The sequence below is a fragment of the Phragmites australis genome, chromosome 9, assembly GCF_958298935.1.
Source record: "Phragmites australis chromosome 9, lpPhrAust1.1, whole genome shotgun sequence".
Classification (NCBI taxonomy): domain Eukaryota; kingdom Viridiplantae; phylum Streptophyta; class Magnoliopsida; order Poales; family Poaceae; genus Phragmites; species Phragmites australis.
In genome coordinates, this window is record NC_084929.1 from 25,723,662 (window position 1) to 25,749,926 (window position 26,265).

Consider the following 26,265-nt stretch of genomic DNA (forward strand, 5'->3'; position numbering starts at 1 on the left):
AACGCTCTAGGGTACGGGCCCCGCGGCCTAGTGAAGGTTGGTTGGAAGGCGCAGTTTTTATCTGGACTTGGCTGACGGGCGCAGAAGCATTGGCCCACGCAACATCAGTTTATTTATTTATATATTTTTATTTTCAAAATTAGCATAAATATGCATCTTTTTCAAAAGATTACAAGGTGTTTCTCGCTCATTAAGTGGGCAATATATAAATATCGCCCACTAAGAGAACGATCTATATCATCGTCTAATTACTAATAGAGAAAACATTTGTACAGACGGTTTGGAACTCCTGTACGGGACGTTTTTTTAACCGTCTGTGGAAAAAAGTCTGTACAAATCAGATTTGTACAGATGGATTTTGAATCGTCTGTACAAAAGATTTGTATAGATCCTGACTGCCGGTAAGTCTCTTCGGCTCCCGATCCCTCGAGCCGTCTTGTCACTTACACTGGCATCCCCTTCACTTGACTTTGTTAACACGCTGTTTCCATCCACCTTCAATGCTTTGCTTGACCTCCACGTGTTCAGCTAGGATCACCCTTGACTCCGCTCAGCCTCCTTGATCGTCTGGCACCAAGCACTCCGCTTGGCCCGATTATCCCACCATCGACCGTCAAGTACCATCACCTGTACACCATAAGACAAGCAAACACATATTTCCAATTACAATTCTAATTAATCCATAATCATTATGCTCAAATAAAATCTCAAATCGCATCAAAGCTAATGCAAAACCGAAAATCATCAAACCAAATAAATAACAATGTCAATCACCCACCAAAGAAAACCAAGAAACTTTCAACTTGGTTTCTCGCTGGTTAACTGTCTGATGCACGTCCAGAACTTATCGTCATTGTCTTCTCTGATTTGGGTACTTTGCAAGTATCAAAATAATGGTAGGGCAGATATTTGTTACTACTTGGAAAACTAAATGCAGTGCATGTTTTCATGGCATTTTCCAAGGCCGGTCAGAATTTGAGGCAATGTGTATTCAAAATTAAAATTTGAGGCTATAGATGGCTTATACTTTCTATTATTTTGACTTCTGATCGGATGTTGATTTGACGAATTAGTATGGTTCTTTGGTTGCAAACATGGGCTAATTGATAACTTATTAAATTTGTATTTCCGCTGCAAACATGGGGCAGGGCAACCAACATGTATCTATACAGGCTACCTCACATTAGTTCAACATTTGTTTTTTCCCCATATATTCAGGTTTTGCTTCAGTGACTCTTTAAAGTTTAGAGTTTTTTTATAGTTAATTTGATGTCTGTTGCAACACACATACATTTTTGTATGAGATATCTATTGGTACCATATTGTGTTTTGGCATCCTATATTATCTCTAGTATTATATAACATGTTACTCTGCAGTCATAGTTATCTGAGGAACAATTTTTGTGAGCGTGATGAACACAATAGTCATAGAAACGCAATACATGGTGTATAATTTTGGACCATTACAATGCACGGGCACCTTACTAGTAAAATAATAAACATGTGATTTCACGTATTACATATATGACCATAACATTAAAATAATAAACATCCTCAGGAAAGCATCACATATATGGTTACTTGGTCATTTTACTTTTTTCCTTTCCTTCCCCGGAGATTGTTTTCCTAATTACATGATTAGTTTTCTTGTTTAGATAGGAAATCTCTCAAGCTGTTATCTCTTTTGTTGATTGGCTAAATATTGTTTTCTGATTACGTGCATGTTGTTATTCTTTTACTTAATTAGCTAAAGATTATTTCCTAATTACGTGATTAGTTTTCTTATTTAGAGAGGAAATCTCATAGGTTGTTATTCCTTTGTATTTTATATATGGTGTTGCTGTCAACAACTGCTTTCTGGTTTATTAATAGGTTTTTTTTCTATTTTCTAACATGTATTTTTCGGCCTTCCTGTTTTATAATGCGTGCTTTCCCATTTTATAACATGTGGTTTTTGGCTTTTCGGTTTTTTAATATGTGTTTTCATGTTTATAATGTGTGTTTTTCTATTTATAACATGTGTTTTTCGGTTTCTGGTTTCTTAATAGGTGTTTTACTATTTCTTAATAGACTATTTTCTGTTTTTCCTACAGGCATGTTTCGCTCCGTTAGGCATGTGGAATAATATTTAACGCGCAGCGCGTTAAATAGCACGATCCAAATTCAATGTCCAAATATGTTGTGAATAGGGGTGGAAACGAGCTCGACTCAGGCTAGAAAAAGTGCTTGACTCGGGCTCGTAGCTGGCTCGACTTGGCTCGACTCGGGCTAGAAACGAGCCAAGTCTGTTGGAGCCTGCCTGGAGGCCATGTACAAACATGCAGCAGTTACTAAAAGAAATTACTCCACCGAGACACATAGTTACTCGATAATGTACTGAAAACAATCTATGCTAGAAGTTTAGATGTCATTCATTTGAACAATATCATCACGACACAAGGTTGTCAGCAATAGAAGTTTCAGTTATCACAAAATTTCTAGAATGCATTGCATCATTGTACAATCATCATGATTCATGACACTGTCATCCTCTTGATCATCTCCTCTAGGCCGTCGGACTCTGTGGCGACCTTTGATGCTGCCGATGATAGGAACCGGAGCCCGGCGTCGTTGGAGCTCTTCCTCACCGAGGCCAGTTGGGACTTCTTGCATAGGCAATGAGGCTCTGGATCGGGTTCTCCACCTCTGAGCTCACACTGCTGCTCCTTCGCAACATTAGCCCCGCCGGTTCCATGGACTGTGGTGGCATAGTCGGAGAGGCAACGTGCAGCAGTGTGGGCGCGGAGTTGTAGAGAGGTGGCACATGGACGCAACGCCTGGAGGCTGGAGTCTGTGAGGAGGGTGCGTGTCTCTAGCAGAGTGGCGGTGGTGTGTCCCTAGCGGTCTGATGGAGACGTGAAGTGGCGACTGGCGGAGACGTGAAATGGATGAGTGTTGTGTTGCTATATTGGTCGTTGAACGGAACTATGGAATCCTAAAGGCCTAAACCTAAGTGTTGGCTGGGGTGCTTGGCTCCCTGTGGGCTAGGCCGTCGAGCAAGCCAATAAGCTGCTCGCGAGTTAGTTTGGGCTTGGCTCGATTTGACATCGAGCTAGGGAGGCGGCTCGAGCTCAGCTCGTTTAGCATTCGAGTTAGGCCGAGCTAAGCCTTCTTGAGTTTGAGCTGACTTGCGAGCCTCGAGCTTCATTTACAGCCCTAGTTGTGAATGTTTTTTTCTGGAGATTTGCACATAACAGCCACCCTCTTTGCAAGAATTTAAGTCATCGAGGCATCGAACTGGATACCATATATCTGTCCACTCTGCCATAGACCTGATGAAAATGGAGATCACTTGTTCTTCAAATACAAAACATCGAGTAACTGTTGGCAGATAATGCAGTGGTAGAGTGTTCGACAACAACTTGTCCGGCTTCCTTCAGCTGCACAAGCGGCATGTAGCTTATATTTTAAATCTTGAGGAGGAAATGCGAGTCGGTCTGATTACTTTCCTTTGGACACTATGGTCTGAAAGAAATGCGGTCAATGCAAATGAAAGATCAAAATCATATGACAGTATTTGCGCGTTCGCACAACGTCAAGCTGATGAGTATATTCAGTTCCTGGGAAGAGAAGCGAAAGAGCAAGCGTCTTGTTTCGATGGCTACCTCATGATGATTTCCTCAAGGTAAACATTGATGGCCCCTTTTTGTCTAACCAACAATCAGGCGGATGGGGTTTTGTTCTTAGAGGTCAGGACGGTCAGTGTTGTGCTGCAAGCGCTGGACACATTGACAATCTGCAGGATGCCCTATGTGCCGAGGCTGAGGCATGTATCCAGGCTATTAACTTCGCTTCTGATGCAGGCATGAGCAGAATCATATTGGAGACTGCTGCACAAAACCTGAAAAAGACTCGGAGAGCACTACTTTCAATCTTGTGTCAGCTGATGTTCTGATCAGAGAAGCCAAATTCCTGCTTTGGACTAGTTTTTATCGACTTCAAAGTTGTTTATAGGCCTAGATGTTGTAATATGGTTGCTCATGAACTTGCTCGTCTAGGTCCGATGATGGAATCTAAATGGCCATCATGATCAGCGATCTTCCTGGGACCATCGGTCTAATGAAATGCAATAAAGTTTCTTTCAAATAAAACATGAACAAAACAAAATTGTAACTTCACTATATGCGTTGAAGCGAAGCACGGATCCTTGCAAGTATAGTATTACACCACACCGCCGGCAGCCTCATCCGCGGGCGGCGGGAGGCCCTGCAGCCACGGCAGCAGACTGTCGTGGACGAGGTCCGGCCGGTCGTCATGCGGGCAGTGCCCGACGCCCTCCAGCATCTGGAGCGGGACGTTGGGGAGCTCAGATGGCACGGGCCCGTCGATCGGGGTGAACGGGTCCCGGTCGCCCCACAGCAAGAGCACGGGCACGTCGGCCGGCCTCGGCATTAGCGCGATGGGGCTCGGGCCCGGCGGGCCGGTCACCGTCGACACGAACGCGTGCAGGGCGCCCTCGGTGTCAGCCGGTCCTCTTACGATCTACATGTATATTCATAAACCAGCAGCCATGCATCAACTGTGTCACTAGAGGTTCAGAGGGTTTGCCACTGGATTCATTGGCGCTTCAAGATTTGCCACTTGATTTCTCACTGACATGTTGCTCGATTCTGAGCCAAATGTCAGTGAAACAATGGGGTGGCAAAATCCTGAAACGCTGGTGGATAAAGCAGCAAATCATCAACTTTTTCACTTGTTCAATGATCCTAACGTGATGGATTCTTGCGGATTCCGTTCAAACAAAAAGGATGGCTGCAGAAACAAAAGCAGGTAGGAGAAGCGCGTGGTCACTTGCTGCTGAAAACACACAGGACATTAGAGGTTCTGAGAGCGTGGAAGATTTGCATCACACGATCGATGATTTCCATTAGCAAGGATCGGTACATAAATAGGATACACAGGAGAAGCAAGCAACAAAACAGGCGATACTAACAGGTTCATGTTACCTCTACTAATTCGTCGTCCACGGCGTCTTTGTTCCCATAAACGGAGAGTAATCACCATCCATCGATCCCTGTTCATGTTCGGGCAGACGGAAGCACAGCTACCTGAGCCCATGTCTCCATCGTGTAAGAAAGCCCAGGAGGCTTGTCGGAGGCGCCAAACCCGAGCAAATCGAACGCGTAGACGTTGTAGGATTCAGACAGCACCGCCGATGTTCCTAAGAACGAGTTGATCAATTAGAGGTCTCCGTACAAGCTCCGCTAGCTCATCGGTCGAGCACATGGCGCGCGCGCGCACCATCGATCACGAGATGAGCTCAGATTTCGTCGGAAAAGAACAAAGTTGACGTATTTACGAGAATTAGTTCACCAGACAAGGCCGTCCGAACCGGCCGGGCTCGACAAATCTGCCTGGGTCTACAAGCAGCACGGCGATCAGCAACCGGAGTCAGCACGGCGGGGAACTGAAGAAGACCTGGAGACAGCTCTGAAGCGGTGGGTTCCAGGAAGAGAGGTTGTGGCTTGAGGCCCATCAAACCCAACCCAAAATATGTGGTCAGTAGTTGGAGTAGGTGATTCGGATCCAGAGAGGTCATGTAACAGAACACTTTAGAAATGGACACAGGAAGATAGTGGGACAGTATTGGAGAAGAAGAAGGTTGTTAGGCGGTGGCAGCGACCTAGCGATTGCCGGTGATGAACGTTGTATACTCTATTACCGTAACTATATCCCCAATATATTCCCTCGTGAGATCGCTAACATCTTGGCATCAGAGCCAGTCTTGGATCCACCCCATGATCACTAGGCTCACTTGCAAGCAATGGCTCCGGCGAGAGAAGACGACTCTGGTAGTGTGGCGGTGGACGAGAAGTGGAGTACTAGGATGGATCAGATAAGTCGAGCCGTGAGCGATATGCAAGGTGTGATGTAGCAGATCACCACCTCGCAGATAGCTGCTAACGTCTGGCTACCGAGTATGGAGATGAAGTTGACCAATCTGCAAACATCGGTTGCTGAACTGAAGATCAAGATCAATGAGCTCCCTACTCAAATCATCGAGTTCACCACGAGACAAGAGAACCATGGAGGCGTCAGATCCTGCTCATCTAGGAGTTGCATCCTTCGTGGAGGCACCTGGGCCAGATGGCCACCATCAGCATCAATTCCACCAAAGGAGTGGGGAGGGGTGGTAACCACCCTATTCCCTCCTCCGGTCACAGGTGTGTCACCTTATGATCAACAAACTATGAGTTCTTCTGTCTCGAATGCAATTTATCCAGTATGGCTCGAGGCTTAGGTGCAGCATTTCCTCATCTGAATTTCCCCAAATTTGATGGTGCTAACCTTAAGATATAGAAGAAGCGTTGCAAAACCTTTTTTGAGTTGTATGGAGTACCAATTAATATGTGCGTGAAATTAGCTATTATGCATTTCGAGGGTTCTACTACATTCTGGTTGCAATCAGTAGAGCATCGCATAAGGCATATGCAATGGGAAGAACTCTACACCTCTTTGTGCTCTCGTTTTGGTAGAGACCAATATCATCAGCTTATTCATCAATTATTTCATATTAGTTAGACAAGAACAGTTGGGGAATACATAGAACAATTTGATAATTTAGTGCACCAGTTGTTAGCTTATGATGCAAATTTAAACTCTACTATTATTACTACTAGATTCATTGATGGTCTTAGGGAGGACATTAGAGCAGTAATTTTGATTCAGAGGCCTTTAGACCTAGATACTGCTAGCTCTTTGGCCTTATTGCAGGAAGAGGTGATTGCCCATTCTTCAAGGAAATCTGGAAGAGAAGGAGATTCAATAGAGAATTTGGCCAAACCTTTTCAGAGTTATGCTCCTGTTTCAGCAACAACCAAGCCCTCATTTCCCTTACCCACACCACCAATCATTGGAAGACCCTTGATCAATCCATTTTTAGAGGAAAATAAAGGGGTATCTGTGGATATTGGCTGTAGTAAAAGAGTTGAAGATAAGTTATCTGCACTCAGAAATTATAAAAGATCCAAGGGATTGTGCTATATATGTGGGGGAAATGGAGTCATACCCATAAGTGCTCTTCAGCTATACCATTACATATTGTTGAAGAAATGTGCGCACTTCTTACTAAAGCTAATGACGAAGGAGTGACTATGGAGAATACTGATTGGGAAAAGGGTTCAAAAGGAGGGGAGCAACTCTTGTCAATATCCAAACAAGCTGTCACAGGTACTAAATCTAGCAATACAATAAGGCTACAAGGCTAGGTTGGCAATTTAGCAATACAATAAGGTTACAAGGCTATGTTGGCAATTTACAAGTGTTAATGCTAATTGATTTGAGCAGTTCATCTAGCTTTATGAGTTCTCATCTGTTAGAAGGGGTTCAGGGAGTACAAACTCTGAATAGTCCTATGAAAGTAAAGGTAGCTGATGGTGGTATACTGCTATGCACTCAAGAAATACCTGATTGTAATTGGTTCTACCAAGGGCACACATTCTGTTCTGATTTTAATGTATTACCACTAGGTTGTTATGATGTGGTCTTAGGAATGGATTGGCTAGAAAAACATAGCCCAATAAAGGTGGATTGGTTACATAAGAGCATGTCCTTTCCACATAAGAAGTCACTAATTACTCTTCAAGGAATAGTACATGTGATCAATAGTTGTGCAATGATAACCTTTGAGCAATTAGAAGCATATATTCAACATGACTCTCTATTGCAATTGTTGGAGTTGTGTGATGTGGAAGAGAACAAGTCTAGACCTGAAATTCCACCGTTAGTCAGAGCACTTCTACAGTATTTTCTGTATTCTTTACTGAACCTAAAGGACTTTCACCAAAAAAGGCATCTAGATCACAGTATTCCTTTGTTGCTAGGTACTCAACCATTTCGACTACGTCCTTATAGATATAGTCTTGAACAAAAAAGATGAAATGGAAACTCAAGTGGCTGATATGCTTAAAAATGGAGAGATTCAGCACATTGCCAACCCCTTTGCCTCTTGTGTCCTCTTAGTAAGGAAAAAGGATGGTGCTAGTAAATTAGAGAACTTCTGAAAAGAATACTTGTTCCATATGCAAATGAAAGAAACCAATAGCGTCTTTGTGTAGATTATAGAAGATTGAATGCTTATACAGTGAAGAACAAATACCATTTACCACTAATTGATGAATTGCTTGATGAATTATTTGGGGTTGCTCTCTTTAGCAAATTGGATCGTAGAGTTGGTTATCATCAAATTATTGTTAAGGAAGGAGAGGAATATAAAACAGCTTTTCAAACTCACAATGGACACTATGAATATTAGTGCTCCTGCCATATTTCAAGGCATTATGAATTCTATGTTAGCACCTCTTTTGAGAAAGTGTGTGGTGGTTTTTGTAGTTGACATACTGGTATACAATGCTACCATAGAAGAGCATATCTCTCATTTGCAGCATGTGTTCTCCCTACTAAAACAACATCAACTCCATTTGAAGTTGTCCAAATGCTCTTTTGCTCAAAAACAGCTTGACCTTTGGGGGCATGTCATCAACAAAGGAGTATTTACTGATTCTGCAAAGGTAGAGATTGTCAAAAAGTGGCCTAACCTAACTAATTATAAGGAGGTCAAGAGTTTCTTTAGAATGTCTATATATTGCAGGAAATTTGTCCAACACTATGGTATTATCAGCAAGCCTCTGACATATCTGCTGAAGAAGGGAGTTCTTTTCATATGAACACAAACTGAAGAAAAATTTCAAGCCCTCAAATAGGCATCGATCACTGCTCCAGTGTTAGCACTACCAAATTTCAAGAAAATATTTGTCATTGAGACTCATGCTAGTGAAAAAGGGATTGGAGCAGTCTTACAACAAGATGGCCACCCTATTGCCTTTACAAGTAAAGCCTTGGGGCCAAAGAATAGAGGTTTATCTACTTATGAAAAAGAATGCTTAGCAATTCTTTTTGCTATGGATCACTGCAGGTCATACCTCAATCATGCTGAATTCATCATCAAGACATACCAAAGAAGCTTGACTCACTTAGATGATCAAAGGCTTACTACACCATGGCAACAAAAAGCTTTAACCAAACTAATGGGGTTACAGTACAAATTGATATATAAGAAAGGTGTGGAGAATAGAGTTGCTGACACATTATCTAGGTGCCCAGACTTTGCTGCAGATACCCAAGTGGTCAATTGCTTGGCTATTTCCATAGTTAAACCCATGTGATTAGAAGATGTGACCATGGGTCATCAACAAGATCCTAAAGCCCTCAAATTGATCACAACCTTGTCTTCAAGCCATTCAGTGAAACACTTCACTTTGCTAAATGGATTGCTCAGATATAAAGACAGGGTGTGGTTGGGTAGAAACATCCATTTACAGCTCAAGGTACTTGAATCTCTACATTCTAGCGGTATGGGAGTCATTCAGATTTTCCTATCACATATAGGAGAGTAAAGAACATCTTTACTTGGCCTCAGTTAAAGCAATCTATGAAACAATTTGTTAGTCAATGTACAGTATGTCAATAGGCTAAACCAGAAAGAGTCAAATATCCAGGATTACTCAAACATTTACCAATCCTAGCAAATGCTTAGCAAATTGTCTCTTTGGACTTCATTGAAGGATTCCCAAAATCTGGTCAATTCAATTGTATTTTGGTAGTGGTGGATAAGTCTCCAAATATACTCACTTCATCCCTCTTACACATCCGTTGACATCATTAACAGTGGCCACAACTTATATGAGTCACATATTCAAATTACACGATATGCCTCAATCAATCATATCTAATATAGATAGATTGTTTACAAGTCAATTTTGGTAAGAAATATTTAGATTGACTGGTACTCAACTACACATGAGCAGTGTATATCATCATCAATCTGATGGTGAAACAGAGAGGGTCAACCAATGCTTGGAAACCTATTTGAGATGTTTTGTGCATGCTTGTCCAACAAAATGGAGAAAATGGTTATCTTTAGCTGAATGTTGGTACAATTCCAGCTATCACACCGTATTGGGTAGATCATCATATGAGGTGCTTTATGGACACTGTCGGTGTATTGAGAACCGGGGGTCCCTGAGTCCCGAGGCCAGGCCAGCCATCCGTCACGTGTTGCCATCCCGCAAGGTCTCTCCCGCGGGGTAAGGAGAGTTCGAGTCCCGGGAGAAGGTGCTCGGGGCCACAGTCATTGGTCCCCGAGCACCCTAGTTCCCTGATGATCCGCAGAGTCTAAGTACCGGGAAGAAAAGTGCTCGGGCCTGTGCCAGGTCACCCCCGAGCACCCTAGTCCTCCGATGACCAGAAGAGCTAAAGTTCCGGGAGAGAGCGCTCGGGGCTGCGGGCAGCAGCCCCCGAGCGCTCGGTTCCCTGAGGTTCCACACAAAGAGTGCTCGGGAGAGAGTGCTCGGGGCTGCACATGGCGGCCCCCGAGCATTCGGTTCCCCGAAGGATCGTGCAAGAGTGCTCGGGGAGGTGAACAGTACCCCCGAGCACCCGGTACCCCGAAGACAAAGATAGGCATTCCCGGGAGAGAGTGCTCGGGGAGGTGAACAGTACCTCCGAGCACTCGGTTCCCCGACGACCCAGAAAGGCCCCCAAGGGGCCCACCGATGAGGTGTCCGCTAAACAGAGGTCCGAGGCCGCATTTAATGAGCGTGCGTGGCCTGACACGTCCAACTGCTCCCGCCACAGCGTCGGTTTCTACCATGCTTTGGCAGAGGGGCGTGGGGCTATTAATTGCACGGGTCCCATCCCGTATCGCCGGTATCATCGCAAGGATCGCGTTCCGTCTGCCGCCCTGCTGTGGCAGAGGAACAAGACAGGGCGGGCACGCCGGGTTGCTCTGCGGCTGCCCGGTGGACCCCCTCCATGGCGCCCGTTGCCAGGGCGTCCACAGTGATAGGTGACCGGGCGGGCGACGTTTTTCCACCCTCCGGTCACTTCGCCCAGAAGAAATGATGACGTCTTTCCCAGTGATGGTGCCTTGGAACTTGTGCCCCCCTCCTTCCCGTTCGGGGCATGTCGCAGCCAGCAAGTGCTTAAAAGAGCCGGTGGCACAGAGGAACAGGGAGAAGTGAAGGATAGACAAAGAGGGCCAACGGGGACAACGAAGAGAGAACCAGAGAACAAGCAAGACGAGCCACAGGCATCCAAGCATCAGAAACCGAACCATAGACGAACATAAAGCACAGGACCAGAGCGTAGTTCTAGCAGAGGAATAGAGAGCCTCAAGCTCTCAGTTAGTTCATATTTCTTGTAACCAGCTACATCCTTGAGGGATCTCCCTCAGGACAGTTATTGCATCCATATAGGAGTAGGGTATTACGCTCCCGTGCGGCCCGAACCTGTCAAAACTCCGGTGCATTTACTTCCTTTTGCACTAGGTCATCATTCACCACCACCGGCCGTTGCATTTACTCTCGTTCATTTCTCCGACGAACTTATTCAGGATCATCCCCCCAGCCGAATCTCTAAAAAGGGATCTCTCGGGATCCCTGCGACAGGAGTTAATCCTCCGACAGACACTCTCCCAAGAATTTTGGTTATGATATCACTGAATCTTGTGCTATACTAGACTTACAAGAATGGCTTTCTGAGAGAAAATTGATGACTAAGGTGGTTCGGCAACATCTTTAGAGGGCACAACACAGAATGAAACAACAAGCTAACCAACATAGTACAGAACGTCAATTTTCAATGGGAGATCTTGTCTACCTCAAGCTTCAGCCATATGTGAATAATTTTCAAGTCCTTAGTGGCAAATCGAGCTAATTATAAACTATCTTTCCATTACTTTGGACCATATAAAGTCATTCAAAAGGTGAACAATATGGCCTATAAGCTGGAATTACCACCATCCAGTAGAGTTCACCCTATTTTCCATGTCTCCCAGCTGAAGTGTGCTCTTGGTCCACATACCCAGGTCAATGAGTTCAGTCCTGACGCTTCTTTTGACTCACAGACTCTTGTTATGTTTTTAGACAATCGGTTGCCTTCGGTTGCGAGTCACATGGTGCCACAAATGCTAGTGAAGTGGTCCAATTGGTCACCAGCAATGGCTACCTGGGAGAATGTCGATGATCTACAGCATCGATTCCTAGATGCTCTAGCTTGGGGACAAGCCGACACTCAAGGAGGGGTCTACAGGCAGCACAGAGATATACAACAGGGGTCAACATGGTAGGAATCTGAAGAAGACCCGGGAGACAACTCTGAAGTGGTGGGCTCGACGAAGAGAGGTTGTGGCTTGGGGCCCATCAAACCTAACCCAAAATATGTGAGCAGTGGTTGGAGTAGGTGATTTGAGCCCAGAGAGATCATGTAACAGAACACGCTAGAAAAGGATAGAGGAAGGTGGTGGAGAAGTACTTGGAGAAGAAGAAGGTTGTTAGGCGGTGGTGACGTCCCGATGATCGCTGGTGAAGAACGTTGTATACTCTATTATTGTGACTATATCCCCAATATATTCCCTCATGAGGTCGTTTAACAAAATTGCTCACCTGCACCAGTGCACGACAGAGGTGCCGAAGCCGTGGAAGAGTAGCACAAGCGGTCCCTACCCCCTAGAGAGGTAGTTCGCGCACATCCCTCACCATGTGTAGGTGGTGCGGCCCCGGCGTAGCTCCTCCAAGGATAACGACGACGACGCAGCGGGTGGGGCCACGCTACTGGTGTTGACGCCAGTGTTGCCATCGCCTGAGACGCCCCTGAGGATGCGAGCGGCAGCTCTGGGACCAAAACGCCCATGGGGAGATAGGGGGAGAGGAGCGTGGAGGAGCTACGACATTGTGTTCTTGGAGCAGCGAAGGAGAGGAGGCGGTGGTGGGCAGCAAGTGCTGTCATATCCACCCCCCTCGTCTCCCAGTGGTCATCGCAGGCCTTTGACTGTTTTCTCACTCTGTTTGGTTTCTTGGATGGTGCTGCAGAGCGCCCAATGTAGACTGTGAATTCGTTAAAAGAGAATGGGTCCGCGGTAGAATGCAAGTTTGGTATATTTTTTTTGGAACATTGGGTCGATCCAAAACTAAAAAAATGAACTAGAGATTCACTCTCACCTAATTAAGTTAAAAAAAAATAAACTAAGTAATAATATAGAACTACCCATTGGACACCCACTTGCATCACTAATCAACGGTTATACAATGAGTCCTTTCCTGACAAGAATGCTTTTTTTTAAGTCAAGAGCTTTCATTCATTTAACATAAGTACACTCATGCTGAATACTACTCCCTCCAATCATAAATACATGTCATTTTAAAAAGAAAAAAATCAATCAAAATTTTAAAACTTTGACTAACAATTATTTTCAAAATATTTAGTTTGAAACCTTAAAATCATATGTGTAAACTTGTCTTGAAAAATATTTTTATCGTACTACAAATTTAATGTATTTTATAAATATATTATAATAAAAAATAGTTGTCAAAACTATAAATTAAAGATCGTGTTTTATCCCGAATGACATGTATTTATGACCGAAGAAAGTACATTGGAGTAAGAAAATTGGGGTCTGGTTCAACAAGATACACATGTCTCTCAGAAAGGCGAAGCTTGCTTGCTTAGTGAGAGCACAATATACCATCAAACGGGAAGTTTTCTTAATTCTTACTAGAGTTGAATTGTTTCCTTCAAAGTTCCTGCAAAATTATTATTTAATTATCACAATATATATTGCTGATTGTATTTGTATATGTATGTCGTCTTTCCCTTACAAAATGCATCATGTTGTTGTTGTGGATTCACTTTGAGAAATAATTCAATGAATTGATGATCATGTTAGATCCGAGAAACTATTATTTATTCCTGTTGCTTTATATGTGCTTTTGATGGTCTGAGAAATACTCATTTTCTCAACCGTTTCCGTTTTATATTTGTATTATCACTATTTCGTGTTCGCATTCATGCTTTATTCCATCTAAGAAAACAAGGACATATATTTTCTTCACTAGTTGGCTATGAAGACTTCTGTCATCAGAGTTGCATAAAATGTGAAAATCTGATCGTTAGACTATTGATAGTAAAAGTCATTTTCTATGATTGAAGGGTCGAAACATAAACATAGAGTAGAGTGCAACGACATTGAGGTTGCTAAAAAAAGTCCTCGAAAATGAACAATTCACATTCCCCCAAAAAATAAAATTAATAACATACTTGTGAAACCAACAATATGAAGAAAAAAAGCAACAAAACTTTACGAAGTAAAAGCTTGTGGCCCTGTTTAAAAGAAGGGTTTTGCTCGGGGACTTTTCAGGATTAAAGTCCTAGCAACTTGAATCATAAAACCCTCTTTCCAAACATGACCTTAAAGTTCAGTCACTATTAATACACAATTATTAACAAAATAGTCTCTCGAACTTGTACTTGTAATGATAAAACTAGTATTTCTTCCTAATCACAAAATAATTGAAAACACTAAAAAGTAATTGTTGCTAAAATACTTTATATTAATTTATAGGCACAATAATAAGTAGGAGTTTGGAAACCTAAAAGCTAGATGAAACAGAGAGGAACACAAATTTACTTAGAGAAAATATCAATGGTAAATAAGGGCAAAATAAAACAACACGATTGGCATAACCAAAACTCCCACATATTTCAACATAAAAAAATCAAAATAAATGCAAATCAGTTTCTTGCAACACGCTAGAGACAAATGCAAATATAAATGGTGACGATATCAAAAGAACTAAAACTAGAAGGAAGAGATATGATAATATACTTAGACTGTGTTAAATTACTGAGCGAGAATACTAAGATGAATGAATGTTTGGTTGAGTTACAAGCTCACCTCAGAACTTGTGTTGATAAAGAAAAACTTTACTACCATTGGCTCGCATACACGGGCAAGATGAGTCTAGCTCACGGTGGCGAGGTCTCAGTTCCTCTGATTTCACGTCGCCATCATTAATATATAGGATTGAGTTCACGCGTTAGAGCAGCTCCAGTGTACCGTCGAATCGAAGGGGTAATGTTCGGTTCGTTTCCTCCAGTGTGAGCGAGTTCTACAGACAAGTAAAAAATATTTTTTTCTCTCTCTTTTCTCCTCGCGTGGCTACGCTGAAGACTCCGCCCGTTCTTTCCATCCGCCCGATCCTACAGGCCATGTGCAGGAAATATTTTTTTATTCGGCAAGAGTCGAACCATATTTAGAGTCCAATTTTACTTTCTGACACTCATAGTTCGACTGCTCCAACGTGTTTGGTTCGCTTTCTTCAAGCTACGGTTCATTTTTCCCGTACACTGGAGCTGCTCTTAGTGACGATATTACCGACATTGCACAGGAAGACAAAGCTAGTCACTTTGGAAAAGGAAAAAAAAAATAAAAAGACCGGGCTCAAATCCTCCCGTAAATACCCATAACTATGTCCCCAGATAAAACCCCACCCCTCCTGCGAAGTCTGCGACCCTGTACTCCCCCCCCCCCCCCCCACACACACACACCTTCTCGCCTCGTCTCCGCCGCCGCCCTCCCCCTCGCCGGGAACCCTAAATGGACGGCGGCGCCGGCGCGCACTACTCCGCCCGCACCGCGGAGGAGGTCTTCCGCGACTTCCGCGGCCGCCGCGCCGGCATGATCAAGGCCCTCACCAACGGTATCCGCCTCTTCGTGTCCCCGGATTTCGCCTATCGGGCGGCTTCGCTGGTACTGACGCACCTTCCTCTGTTGATTGCTTTGTGGTTCGCGCAGATGTGGAGAAGTTCTACCAGCTGTGCGACCCCGGTGAGTCCGCTCGACCTCTTCGGGTGTAGGGTTCGGGGGCGCCCACGCTCTCGTGTTTGCTAGGGTCCGGGCGTTCGGTTGCTTTACTGGGTGTTCCGAAGCTAAATTTGGTGAATTCGCTGGTCTGGAAGTGGGAGCCCTGTCTGGTCGTCGCGTTGTGGCTTCCGTCAATGACGTAATGGGTTAGAGCGTAGTGAGCGATTGGAAGTGCAGATTGGGCGCCAAGTTAGATGGAATTCTCGAATTCGTAAGGATTCTGCGAGTCTTTTGCATTGGTTAGACTTTTGACTTTGGTGCTCGTCACTGTGAAATGTAGGAATTTCTGGAAAGTTCCAATTTTTGGGTGCTGGGAGTCTCCAAAGTAGTAATGACTGCTGTTCTTGTTTGATTTGTTCTATTTACAGTTTTTTCCACCATAATGCAACCTAAGCTTGTGACCTATCTTAAAATTAGTTACTGTATGTTTTGATGAAATCAACAAACCGTTTTTTGTGCCAATTGCACCACAGGATTGATTTAGGAGCATGAGGTTGCTTCATTTATCTTAGACTAGTGCAACCATTGTAGCTTTTTCTTTGCTACCCTAGCATTTTCTGCGTGGTCCTTGCGCTGCACTGAGTAAATTACCAAGTACTACAATACGATATTCTTTTGTATCTACTAATTCTGTTTATTTCAACAGAAAAGGAGAACTTGTGCCTCTATGGCTACCCCAATGAAACATGGGAAGTAACTTTACCAGCTGAGGAAGTTCCTCCGGAGATTCCTGAACCAGCTTTGGGAATAAACTTTGCTAGGGACGGCATGAACGAGAAGGATTGGTTGGCACTAGTTGCCGTCCACAGCGATTCTTGGTTACTGGCTGTTGCGTTCTACTTCGCGGCACGGTTTGGATTTGACAAAGAGGCCAGGTAATGATTGCAGACATTTGAACTTTGCATTTTCCTTAAACAAGAATAGGTTTATCTATGTTTTGTGTCCTTTATATCTGCACAATTTTCATCTACAGGTATGTTAGTCTTGATCAACAGGTATGCAAGAATTGCTAAATGAAACTCCTCATTGCTACCTTCTGATTCCCATCTGACTGAAAATTTTCATTGTAACTTCTGCTTTGTTAATGGTCAGTTTGGTTCTTAGAATTAGAATTGGCTTGTGTAATTTGTGCATCAATTCAAATTTTAGAGTTGAATTGAAACTGGTCTGCAGTTTCAATTTAACTGTTTGGATTACAAAAGAATTACTAACAAGAAAAAGGAAATGTTGTTTGCTGGCACACTTTGGGATGAAGCTCGGCTGTGATGTGGTGACCTTGAACAGCATCATTAGCAATGGCAGCCCTGCAGTACCAAGAACTTTGGTGTGCTCCATGAGGAGGCCTAGGGAGGTGACAGCAACCATGAACCACTTGAATGTCATTCATGTGCTCACGCTGTTGAACATTTGGGGAAGAAGCTTGCCGGTAATAGACCGGGCAACAAAGAGCAGAGGACAAAGGATAGGGTGGCAGCCCTGAGAGCACTTCTACAGCCACCAGCAATGAGGAAGAAGCATCATCGGATCTGAAGCAATGGGACGAGGTGAGGTTGGTGGAATAACCGAGGGAAGGGCTGTGGCAGCGGTGGGCGGAGAGATGGTGGTGAGTCATCAACCAGGGTGCTCCATCAGAGGGTGTAGGCTGTGATTTAGTAGACTCCCTTAAGTGATTTGCTTGTTTTGGTGACCTTTCATAAGTACATATCTCTTGCTGGAAAAAAGATCTTGTGTTGGAAATTGTGGGGGTTCACTGTTGCTTCCATGTGTTGGTTGTCATTCTTAACAAATATGGGTATTAGATGCATGCCATTAATGGTTTCAAATAGAACATACCCTGCACAACATACAAAAAAAGCAGGAACAGTTTATTAATTATCATATAGTGTAACTGTTGCATGTGCTTCCATGGTTTTTCTTGCACAGGATTGCATTTGATTGCCACTGTCTTGAGGTTATTTATCTATTATTAGTTCATTATATTTCTATAAGCACTTCTTTTATCTTCTTTACCTTTAGTTTTGCCCAAGGCTGCCGCCTAACCTGTCTAGGTGCTGGGCAACATAGTACTGCCTAGCTGCAGCATACATAGGCCCACCTAGCCTCATCTAGGCCCGCTTAATCACCAATTAAGTGCTACGTGCTGGTCTGCAGCCTGACTAATGCCTAGCGCCCAGGGGAACACTACCTTTACCATATGCTCCTGCTGGTTCTTGTCATTTTGGGCATCAATATGGTATCCAGTATACACCTTTGACCATTACTTTTCTTATTATAATGAAAAAAGATTGTAAGAAATGTTATAACTTGGAAGAATGTTTGGTGACAAATCTACTAATATCATTTCCACGTGAAAAATCTTAATACTTTTATGAATATTAGTGGTCAAGTTTATAAGATTGAGTGCACATTCTAGGACACCATCCTACACTGAAAGTAGTAGGATAGATCATGGTTGAGTAGAACAAGGCAATTTTTTATCCTTGGAAGTTGGGATTTGGGATACCACACGTGTATGTTTCAAAAGTGCAGCAATATACTAGGAGTTACAGTTGATACCGCTGCATTTGCTACTGAAATTCCGGAATAGAGAGCCAAGATACTTATTTTTTGGCAGTCTAGGGGAAACAAGTAGCTGCCAAAAATTTATTTCACTGTTGGAGCTAAATGTAGAGAGAGATCCAATTCTAGTGATTTTTCTGAAATAAATTTATGTCACTGAACTCAAGTACCATTTGTGAAAAGGATAGACTCACTTGGGTGAACTGGATTCAAACAAAGCTAGCCCCTTTTGACATCTTACAACAACTGTACAAAACATCTATTGTTGGGTTGTAGCTTGTTGCTTTACTTCAGAATGCATCTGCTTGGTGGCTTCGTACTAAGTAAGACAACTTGTTATTTAGCTTGCACTTTGTTGCGGACTCTTGCAATATGATTTTATAATTGACCAACATGCTAGTTGGCAAATGTGAGAAAGTGTTTAGTCTCAAACAGGTTTGATGAATCTTTGATGGGGCTTCTTTTGACTGTGAAAACACTAACAGAACAGACTTTCAGCTTTTGCCAACATGTTGATCAAGAACCAGTGGCAAGTGATTGAAAGTGACTTGAAACTGTAAGCCCTTTCATGATAGAAAAAAGTTCATATACCCCCCTGAACCTTGGTCCAAAGTGTTTATACAAAAGAGACCGAGTAAAATGTATTTCATGATTGGAGATATTCTTCTTTTGGCTTTGTTTGAATTGATCCTGTAATGCATTTTCACTATTGCTGTTTTTGAAGTTCCCTGCTCGACTCCAAGTATTATTGTTCGATCATAGCCTTAGAATTTTCTTACTTGTTTGTTGTCCTTTTTATGTGCCCCTTTCCTTTAGTTATACGAATATATTGGGCAGAGAGCATGCATTCCACAAATCTGTTTTTGGGAGAGGAGCTAATAATTTACCACGTGAACAACTGTAGCTATCTTGTTAAGTAGATTGGTAGATATGGCCAGAATGGAGGTTTTCCTTTTTGCACTACTACATGGAATATGTGTAGGTGACTATCCAGTTTTATGGAAATATATGGACTCAGAGATACCTTAGGGCCAAGGGGAAAAATAACCAACCGGTAAAACTGGAAACTGCCAGATCTTTGCTTACCAGTGGCTTAGCAGGATTTGGTCAGATTGTGTTAATGCATTCCATTGCTGCTATCTGAGTTCGCCAGTTCGAAGCATTCAGATTATTATCTGTTCCATAGAATAAACAGTTTTCTGCCGCTGTGGATGTTTGAAAGCATGTGGCTTGTTTATCTCTTACACAGGAGGCGACTCTTCAGCATGATAAATAACTTGCCCACGATATTTGAAGTCGTGACTGGGGCTGCCAAGAAACAAACCAAGGAGAAGGCCCCCAACAGTACCAGCAAAAGCAACAAACCAAGTGCAAAAATGGTAAGTTTAGACATTTAACATGCTGGCCTGCAGTATAAGCATGGCTGACAATTTTATCTGTTGTAGCCATCAAGACCCGAGTCTCATTCGAAGGCAACAAAAGTGTCGGCAACCCCCAAAGATGATGATGATGACAGCGGTGAAGACTATGGAGAAGAAGAGGAAGAGCGTGACAACACCTTATGTGGATCCTGTGGAACAAATGACGGAAAAGATGAGTTCTGGATCTGCTGTGACAGTTGTGAGCGGTGGTACCATGGGAAGTGCGTCAAGATCACACCTGCTCGAGCTGAGCATATCAAGCACTACAAGTGCCCAGATTGCAGCAACAAGAGGGCAAGAGCATAGCAGCAAGTGCTGGTGAGACCCGGGAGGGAATCAAGCGCCAGATCATCGATGTCTGCAGATATGGCCTAGCTGTCTAGCTTGTAGACTTGCTTTTTCATTTCAAGTGAGCACTGTTAATTTACTCGGTGCCTCAGCAGCTCATGTTGCTCCGGCTTAATTGTGTTTAAAGTTTTAAACCGTTGTAGTAATACCAGATTCTCTGGTGAGGCTGTCTTGCAGACATGTGATAGACGTTCTTGAACTGGAGGACTTAAACTAACCGTTTCTCCATTGCCAGTCTCGTTCCAGTGTCGCTTAAGCATTTCTTTGAAGTTGTCGCAATGACGTAGGGCCAGTTTCCTGTTTTGTCCGACGCCGTGGTTAAGTTTCTCTCTCTCATGCTCTATTTAATAGGAAGTTTAACGAACAGCTGTGAAATTGCTTTGATGCTTTCATGTTACAAACCGACTAACAGCGTCCAGATAAGTTGTTGCTATGTTCCAGATCAGGCCTAGCTCACGTGAGAACGGTAAATAAGTTTATCGTAGAGAAGGGCAACACTATACTTCTGCAACTTTGAATAATAGATAACGCAGGAAGTAAAACATTTCAAGAATCTGCGAGCGAAGGATGGGCACGGGACATGGTATCTTTCGATTCGAAGGATCAAGAACAGCCGTTGTAACCTCAGGAAAATAACGAGAAGGGCAGCACATGACAGACACCAGAGGCACTAACTGTACCAGGTGATCACAACTGCAAATTGCAAGACCGAGGATGAGCCATGAACAATTTGGTCATACTCTGGATATCAAACAGATACTTTTTTTTTACCGGAAACTGGCATTTACAGCACCCCAAGAAACGAGAAGCACAGAAAGCACAGTATCACGAAGTTGGCGGGAAAATGTATGCCGAACAATCAAAACAACTCAGCCGATGACCACTTAGTCAGGAAGGATAACCGTCTCCATTATACAGTACCAAAACACAGATATACAAAACTTCGTTAGTTGGTCTTCGCAGTTAGTTGGGAGTCCCTTCATGAGTCCGCATACCCCTCCCGGAACGTTTTTATCATGCTGACTCCTGTCCCTGCATATCAAAAATCAAGCCGATAACAGAATTAGTGGCTGCATGTTTAGTGAAACCGTAGAAAGGTTTCATGTTTCAGAGAGGGAGAACTGACCAGGTTCAAGTATTGTTCCTTCTGTCCTCGTGACAATTTGGGGTATTTTAAGTACTTGAGCTGTTGATTTATGTTAGGTTCGCTGACTCGCATAGGGATGGGACTCCAATATATGAAGAAAAAAATCTCATCCTCTTCATCATGACAAATGAAAGACTTGGATCATTGTGGTACTATTCCACACAATCGAGCTCGCCCAGGGTTAAGCAGTGATTCTGACATTATCCATCCCTGTGAAAAAAAAGGTTGTTAAACATAACAATTACAATCCTGTGGTTCTTTGTCAAGTTATTGTTCTCTAGTAGTTAAGCAGAGTGCAGGGCAGAGTTTTAATGATAAACAGTGAGGTTAAAATTTACTTGATCTCTTGCTTTCTTCTTGAAAACTCCATAAGACGACATAACAATCTTGCAGGACTCTTCAATGTGTGGTAGAAAGTCCATGTTCAGTGGGTTATACTGGTACAACCGGTTGGAGTTCATGTGCTTCCGTGCATTCAGGTTAGCATGTGAAGCATTAATAAAATGCAGTAACACATGTGCCTGTAAACCAAAAGGCAATTTTGTATAATAAGTATATGCAAACAACCTTAAGCAGTACAAAAGTAGTAAATACAATCAATGCTTACATGGAAAGCGGCTTTGAGAATGTCATCTGGCTTTGCTTGGTCCTTGAGCAAAGCATATACCTTGTCCTTTGTCGGGTTATATGTAACCATATACCTCTCATCCTTCAATCAAATGCATGACAACTTTATATACCAATCTTTGATTACAGTAAAAGAAATGAACCATCACAAATGCTGGAAAACATTCCACACACTAAATGGAGCAAATGAGAGAGTACCTCGAACAAAGGCCTTATAGCAACAAACGAAGCAGGTTCTTGAAATGCCTCCCCAAATCTTGATCCTGTAAGAGAACAAAACGGATTAACAAAACAAAACGGATTAACAAAACAAAACGGATTAACAAGAGGTTACACATTCAACATGCATAAAGAAATATATGGTCAGAGTGCAAACCTATCGCCACTGGCTCATGTCGCCAAGGTGGATTAAATATTGTCTCTTGTGAGTTTCCTTCCTTCAATGAGGGTACATGCCCTGCATCAGTAAAATTGGAGAGCCAAATATCAGACTGGGTGACATGTAAGTGGCAAGCTGGAAACTGAACGCTGCAAGCTTTCATGGATTTAAACAAGATCTAGAATTTAGATACTGTTCTTAGACTACATTTCTCTGCTAGTTCCACTATTGTAATTCTACACTGCAAAACTAAATTACATACAGCCTGTGAACTGATAAAATATCTATGAATATTATTTCGGTTCCTTCTCACAAATATATCCAGTGTATTTAGAACAATTTGCCACCAAAGATTTGTTAATTTCTATATTGGCTGAGCAATACAGCAGTATGCACCAAAACTTCCTTTTGCAAAACTTGGTACTAAAATCTGATTATAAGGATTCTAAAGGATAATGTTGACATACCAGTCTTGATGAAAGAATCCACAGCCACAGTGAATCTAGCCCTATTTAGAGTGTTCAGTACAACAGATCGCACCTGGTAATAAAATCATATTGGTCTGATTAACTGGAAGTTTATCAGAAAGATTAAATCACACAACCAACTAACTAGAGGAGTTGAATACTAACCTCGTGATATGAACTAAGGAGATATCCGCAAGACAGGAAGGCAAATGAAGTCACCAGTGATGGATTGCTTTTAGAGATTAGAATGCTCATACCAGTTCCCAACTTCACAAAAAAAAGCAATTGAAAGAAATATTAGAAAACTAAAACGGAAAAGTGGAAAAAAAAATGAGCAGTTGAGAAAGCATAATATGAAAATAACACAATGGCAGCGGCAGATATAAACTGCATGTCCAATAAATAAAAAGCAAAAGCAGTGGAACAAACATGAACAATTACCAGATCAGCAATGTTCCCTACACTTTCTCCTTTAGCAGTGACATCACCAATATTTTCTCCTTTGGCATATGCCTTGTAGATTGGTGTGCGAGTTGAGGTTGAAGTGACAGCAGCAACATTCTAATAGAGCAAATGCATCAAACAAGTAGAATATATTTCATCACTCCTTTAGCATGTAAAGACAAATTGAAATTTTATTAGTAATGTAAGAACTTATCGAAACAAGTTTGTAGGACAAACCTTTACAACATTTGCTATGCAAGCCATTGGTAGGAAAAGTTGTGGGAAAGCTGCAGTAGCTAATTCTATCCCAGCTCCTAACTCCATCAAAAGATCACCAGAAAAGCGGAGCTATAGTAAATTTTGATTTCAATTAGTCATTAGCATGGAAGGAAATTTAAAAGGACAGCAGAAGGGAACACATTGAATCTAAATATACACCTGCTTCAGGTCATAGTCAAATTTCTTCCCTTGACGAGCAAAAAGCATCTTTCCAACACGCCCAGCCCCATCCTGTAGTAGTAAAATAATTATGGCTATCAGGCAATAATGTTGATCACTAAACATTCAGGGTTGAATACATATTGGCAGAAAAGAAACCATTAATGTTCTTGTTGTGCATTACCAATACTGGCGGGTATGATTGAATGGACTGCTTTACACCATCTATTTTTTTAGAAGAGTAGGAGAGGCCCTATTGAAAATCTTACACCATCTATTACTGGTGAGTTTTTTTTATCTTGGCCATTTCTAGCAGGATTGGTTGTTCTTATTGAACATAACTAGGATAAATACCGCAAACAAAATAAACACAATACAAGAAAAACTCTCTTGTTTGAGTTTTCCACAAAAAACAAATTACCTTGAGTATCCAGTTGATAGCCACAGCACCAGATGTAGCCCTGCTTTGGGAGACTCCAACAGAATTTAGCAAGGTTCGTGTTGTAAACACACCCATTGCTCCACCAAAGAAATGCTGAAAAGAGAAAAGAAAGTATGATTAAGTTATATATATTCAAATCAAGTAGATCATGAATGCCCAGTATAATGTATTGAAAAATATACCTTCAATGCTCTCCATGACATGTATGGGACATATGAAGGAGTGACACTGTCGGGAAAGCCTTCAGGCACAACATATGACCTTATAAAGGACATTATTTCCTGAAAAAGTGAAATTATGTAGAATCATTATTGTAGTTCGTCATCCTCGGCCATGGTCATTCCACGTATCTGATATATCTTGGCCCCGTCTACAGGACGGTGTTTTACCCGAGCCCAGCACCCGAAGTTTTCCGTACTGCCTCCCCCCCCCCCCCACTCCTCCATCCTCTCCTACTGTCTTGCCGGCGAGCACCCCAGGTGAGCCCAAGCCCCTGCCCACGCCCCACCACTTCCATCCTCGACTCCATCAAGCTCCTCTGTGCTCTCGGCCCCACCCGCATTCCTTCCTCATCTTCGACAACTGCCACCGCTGACCCCTCCCACCGGCAGTCCTCCGCCACCCTGGTGCCGCCTTGCCCACAAACCACCGCCGCCGCTGGGCAGACCAGCTGCCGTGGGCATCCCTCTAAACCCACCAACACCAGTTGAGCCCCCACCAAAGCATCTCGACGTTGCCGGAGAAGAAAGGGGTATCTGAACGGATCTTGAAGCACATCGCAAAGTACAAAACTTGGATGAGAATGAGGTCTGAATCATTCAGGCAGATTTTAGCTTTTCCGTATTTCTATAGTTGAAAACCAAGGGAGGCAGTTGATACCGAACGATCGCACTATCAATAAACAGTGTGCAATTAAGCAGCATCCAACAAACAACTAGCTTCAAGAAGACATTGGCATCCTTGGTCTAAAGAGTGCAACTTTGCTCCACCAGCAAAGTCCCTAAATTAGAAAATATGAGGTCGGAATATATTTTGTCCGGAATCAAAGACAGTAGCCCATAATAAACAACCTAACCGAGGAAATCGAATTCAAAGCCCTAGAACCAAATCTACTGAAAGAGTACCTTTCTTCAACTAATTGCTAGGAGGCAGCCAACGTGACGACTAAAAAGACTTCAACATCTCCCCCCCCCCCCCCCCTCACACACGGAGAATCAACTCGCGCGGCGTACAATTACGGATCCATTCTAACCAATTTCCATTTCTTCTTTTGTTTTGGAAATTTCGCATTCGCCTCAATAGCCACACGCAGCTGCAATTAACAGGCGCCAAATCCGCTTAAACCATGCTTTCCCGCATCCTAATCACCATCTCATCAGATCCAACTGCGAATCCACAGATGTTAAAGCCGCCGAAACCACAAATTTACAGACGTTACAGCCGCACAAAGCCTCCAAAAGACCCAAAAATCCGCAGCCATTTCCTCCTCATCGAACCCCACTATCACCCCCACGCACGCAGCAATCGCCACGAGAACCAAATCCAAGACAAACCACCACCACAAACGTTACAAACCCCTCTGATCCAAGGTGGCAGGAGGCCTCACCTCGATGGGCGGCAGCGGGGACTGGAGCGGCACGGCCCTAAAGGAGGCGCCCACGGACGCCCTCCCCTTGGCCTTCACGGCGGCCCCGGGGCCGTCGACCACGTAGCTCCACCGCCTCCCGTCCACCTCCTCCAGGCACAGCACCCCGTCCCTCGCGACCGCCGGCGCCGCAACCCTGGCGGGCGCGGTCGCCTCGGCCTCCCGCACGGCGACGCGCACCGCCTCCCGCACGGCGGGCGCGGGCAACGTCACGGTCTGCGCGGCTGCCCCTGCCGCCGCCGCCGCCGCCGGCCGCTTCAGCCCCATCGCCGGCGCCATGCGGAGCTCGGAGGGGTGCGGGGGTGTGGGTGGGTGAGATTCAGATGTGGTGGGCGTTGCCGAAGACAGCGAGGCCGCGGCCTCCCAGCGAGACGGAAGGGTTTATATATGTGGCTCGTCTCCAAGCGGCGAGCAATACCGAGAGATCTCGCGACTTTGCTACGGGTACTCGTCTGGGTTCGAGACGATATTTTCGGTGAATGGCTGGCAGAGTGGGGTCGCGTTGAGGTGGGACCACGTGTCGGCGGGGTTTTTTGAGTTGGGTGGCGCCGCGGCGGGGTGGAGGACGCATGGTCAGCTGCTGGTGCCAGCTGCACAAACGGCCGCGAG

The 26,265-nt window shown here is 43.6% G+C and overlaps 2 protein-coding genes and 1 pseudogene across 2 annotated transcripts; 1 reads left to right on the forward strand and 2 right to left on the reverse strand.

The window, feature by feature from the left end:
- Positions 1 to 4,200: 4,200 nt before the first annotated feature.
- Positions 4,201 to 12,825, reverse strand: LOC133928097 (uncharacterized; annotated as a pseudogene).
- A 2,590-nt stretch (positions 12,826 to 15,415) lies between these two features.
- Positions 15,416 to 20,280, forward strand: LOC133928898 (PHD finger protein ALFIN-LIKE 5-like). Its single transcript, XM_062375413.1, has 5 exons — positions 15,416 to 15,575; positions 15,671 to 15,703; positions 16,386 to 16,614; positions 19,548 to 19,677; positions 19,744 to 20,280. The coding sequence occupies exons 1-5, from the start codon at positions 15,473 to 15,475 to the stop codon at positions 20,023 to 20,025; spliced, it is 777 nt and encodes a 258-aa protein (XP_062231397.1). The 5' UTR covers positions 15,416 to 15,472; the 3' UTR covers positions 20,026 to 20,280.
- A 502-nt stretch (positions 20,281 to 20,782) lies between these two features.
- LOC133928897 (protein root UVB sensitive 6-like) lies at positions 20,783 to 26,019 on the reverse strand. Its single transcript, XM_062375412.1, has 14 exons — positions 25,618 to 26,019; positions 24,194 to 24,292; positions 23,991 to 24,104; positions 23,570 to 23,641; positions 23,369 to 23,479; positions 23,129 to 23,248; positions 22,853 to 22,954; positions 22,688 to 22,760; positions 22,218 to 22,298; positions 22,040 to 22,104; positions 21,822 to 21,923; positions 21,553 to 21,735; positions 21,194 to 21,424; positions 20,783 to 21,099 (listed from the first exon to the last, which is right to left on the reverse strand). The coding sequence occupies exons 1-13, from the start codon at positions 25,933 to 25,935 to the stop codon at positions 21,356 to 21,358; spliced, it is 1,509 nt and encodes a 502-aa protein (XP_062231396.1). The 5' UTR covers positions 25,936 to 26,019; the 3' UTR covers positions 20,783 to 21,099; positions 21,194 to 21,355.
- Between the last annotated feature and the right edge of the window lie 246 nt (positions 26,020 to 26,265).

What these genes read in the sequence shown, in the direction of transcription:
- LOC133928898 (XM_062375413.1), top strand. Translation starts at nt 15,473, where the DNA reads ATGGACGGCGGCGCCGGCGCGCACTACTCCGCCCGCACCGCGGAGGAG. An exon ending in GATCAAGGCCCTCACCAACG is followed by an intron (nt 15,576 to 15,670) that starts GTATCCGCCTCT and finishes TGGTTCGCGCAG; the next exon opens with ATGTGGAGAAGTTCTACCAG. An exon ending in GGATTTGACAAAGAGGCCAG is followed by an intron (nt 16,615 to 19,547) that starts GTAATGATTGCA and finishes TCTCTTACACAG; the next exon opens with GAGGCGACTCTTCAGCATGA.
- LOC133928897 (XM_062375412.1), bottom strand. Translation starts at nt 25,935, where the DNA reads ATGGCGCCGGCGATGGGGCTGAAGCGGCCGGCGGCGGCGGCGGCGGCA. An exon ending in TAGGGAACATTGCTGATCTG is followed by an intron (nt 22,955 to 23,128) that starts GTAATTGTTCAT and finishes TTTTTTGTGAAG; the next exon opens with TTGGGAACTGGTATGAGCAT. An exon ending in TCCTTAGTTCATATCACGAG is followed by an intron (nt 22,761 to 22,852) that starts GTTAGTATTCAA and finishes TTTTATTACCAG; the next exon opens with GTGCGATCTGTTGTACTGAA.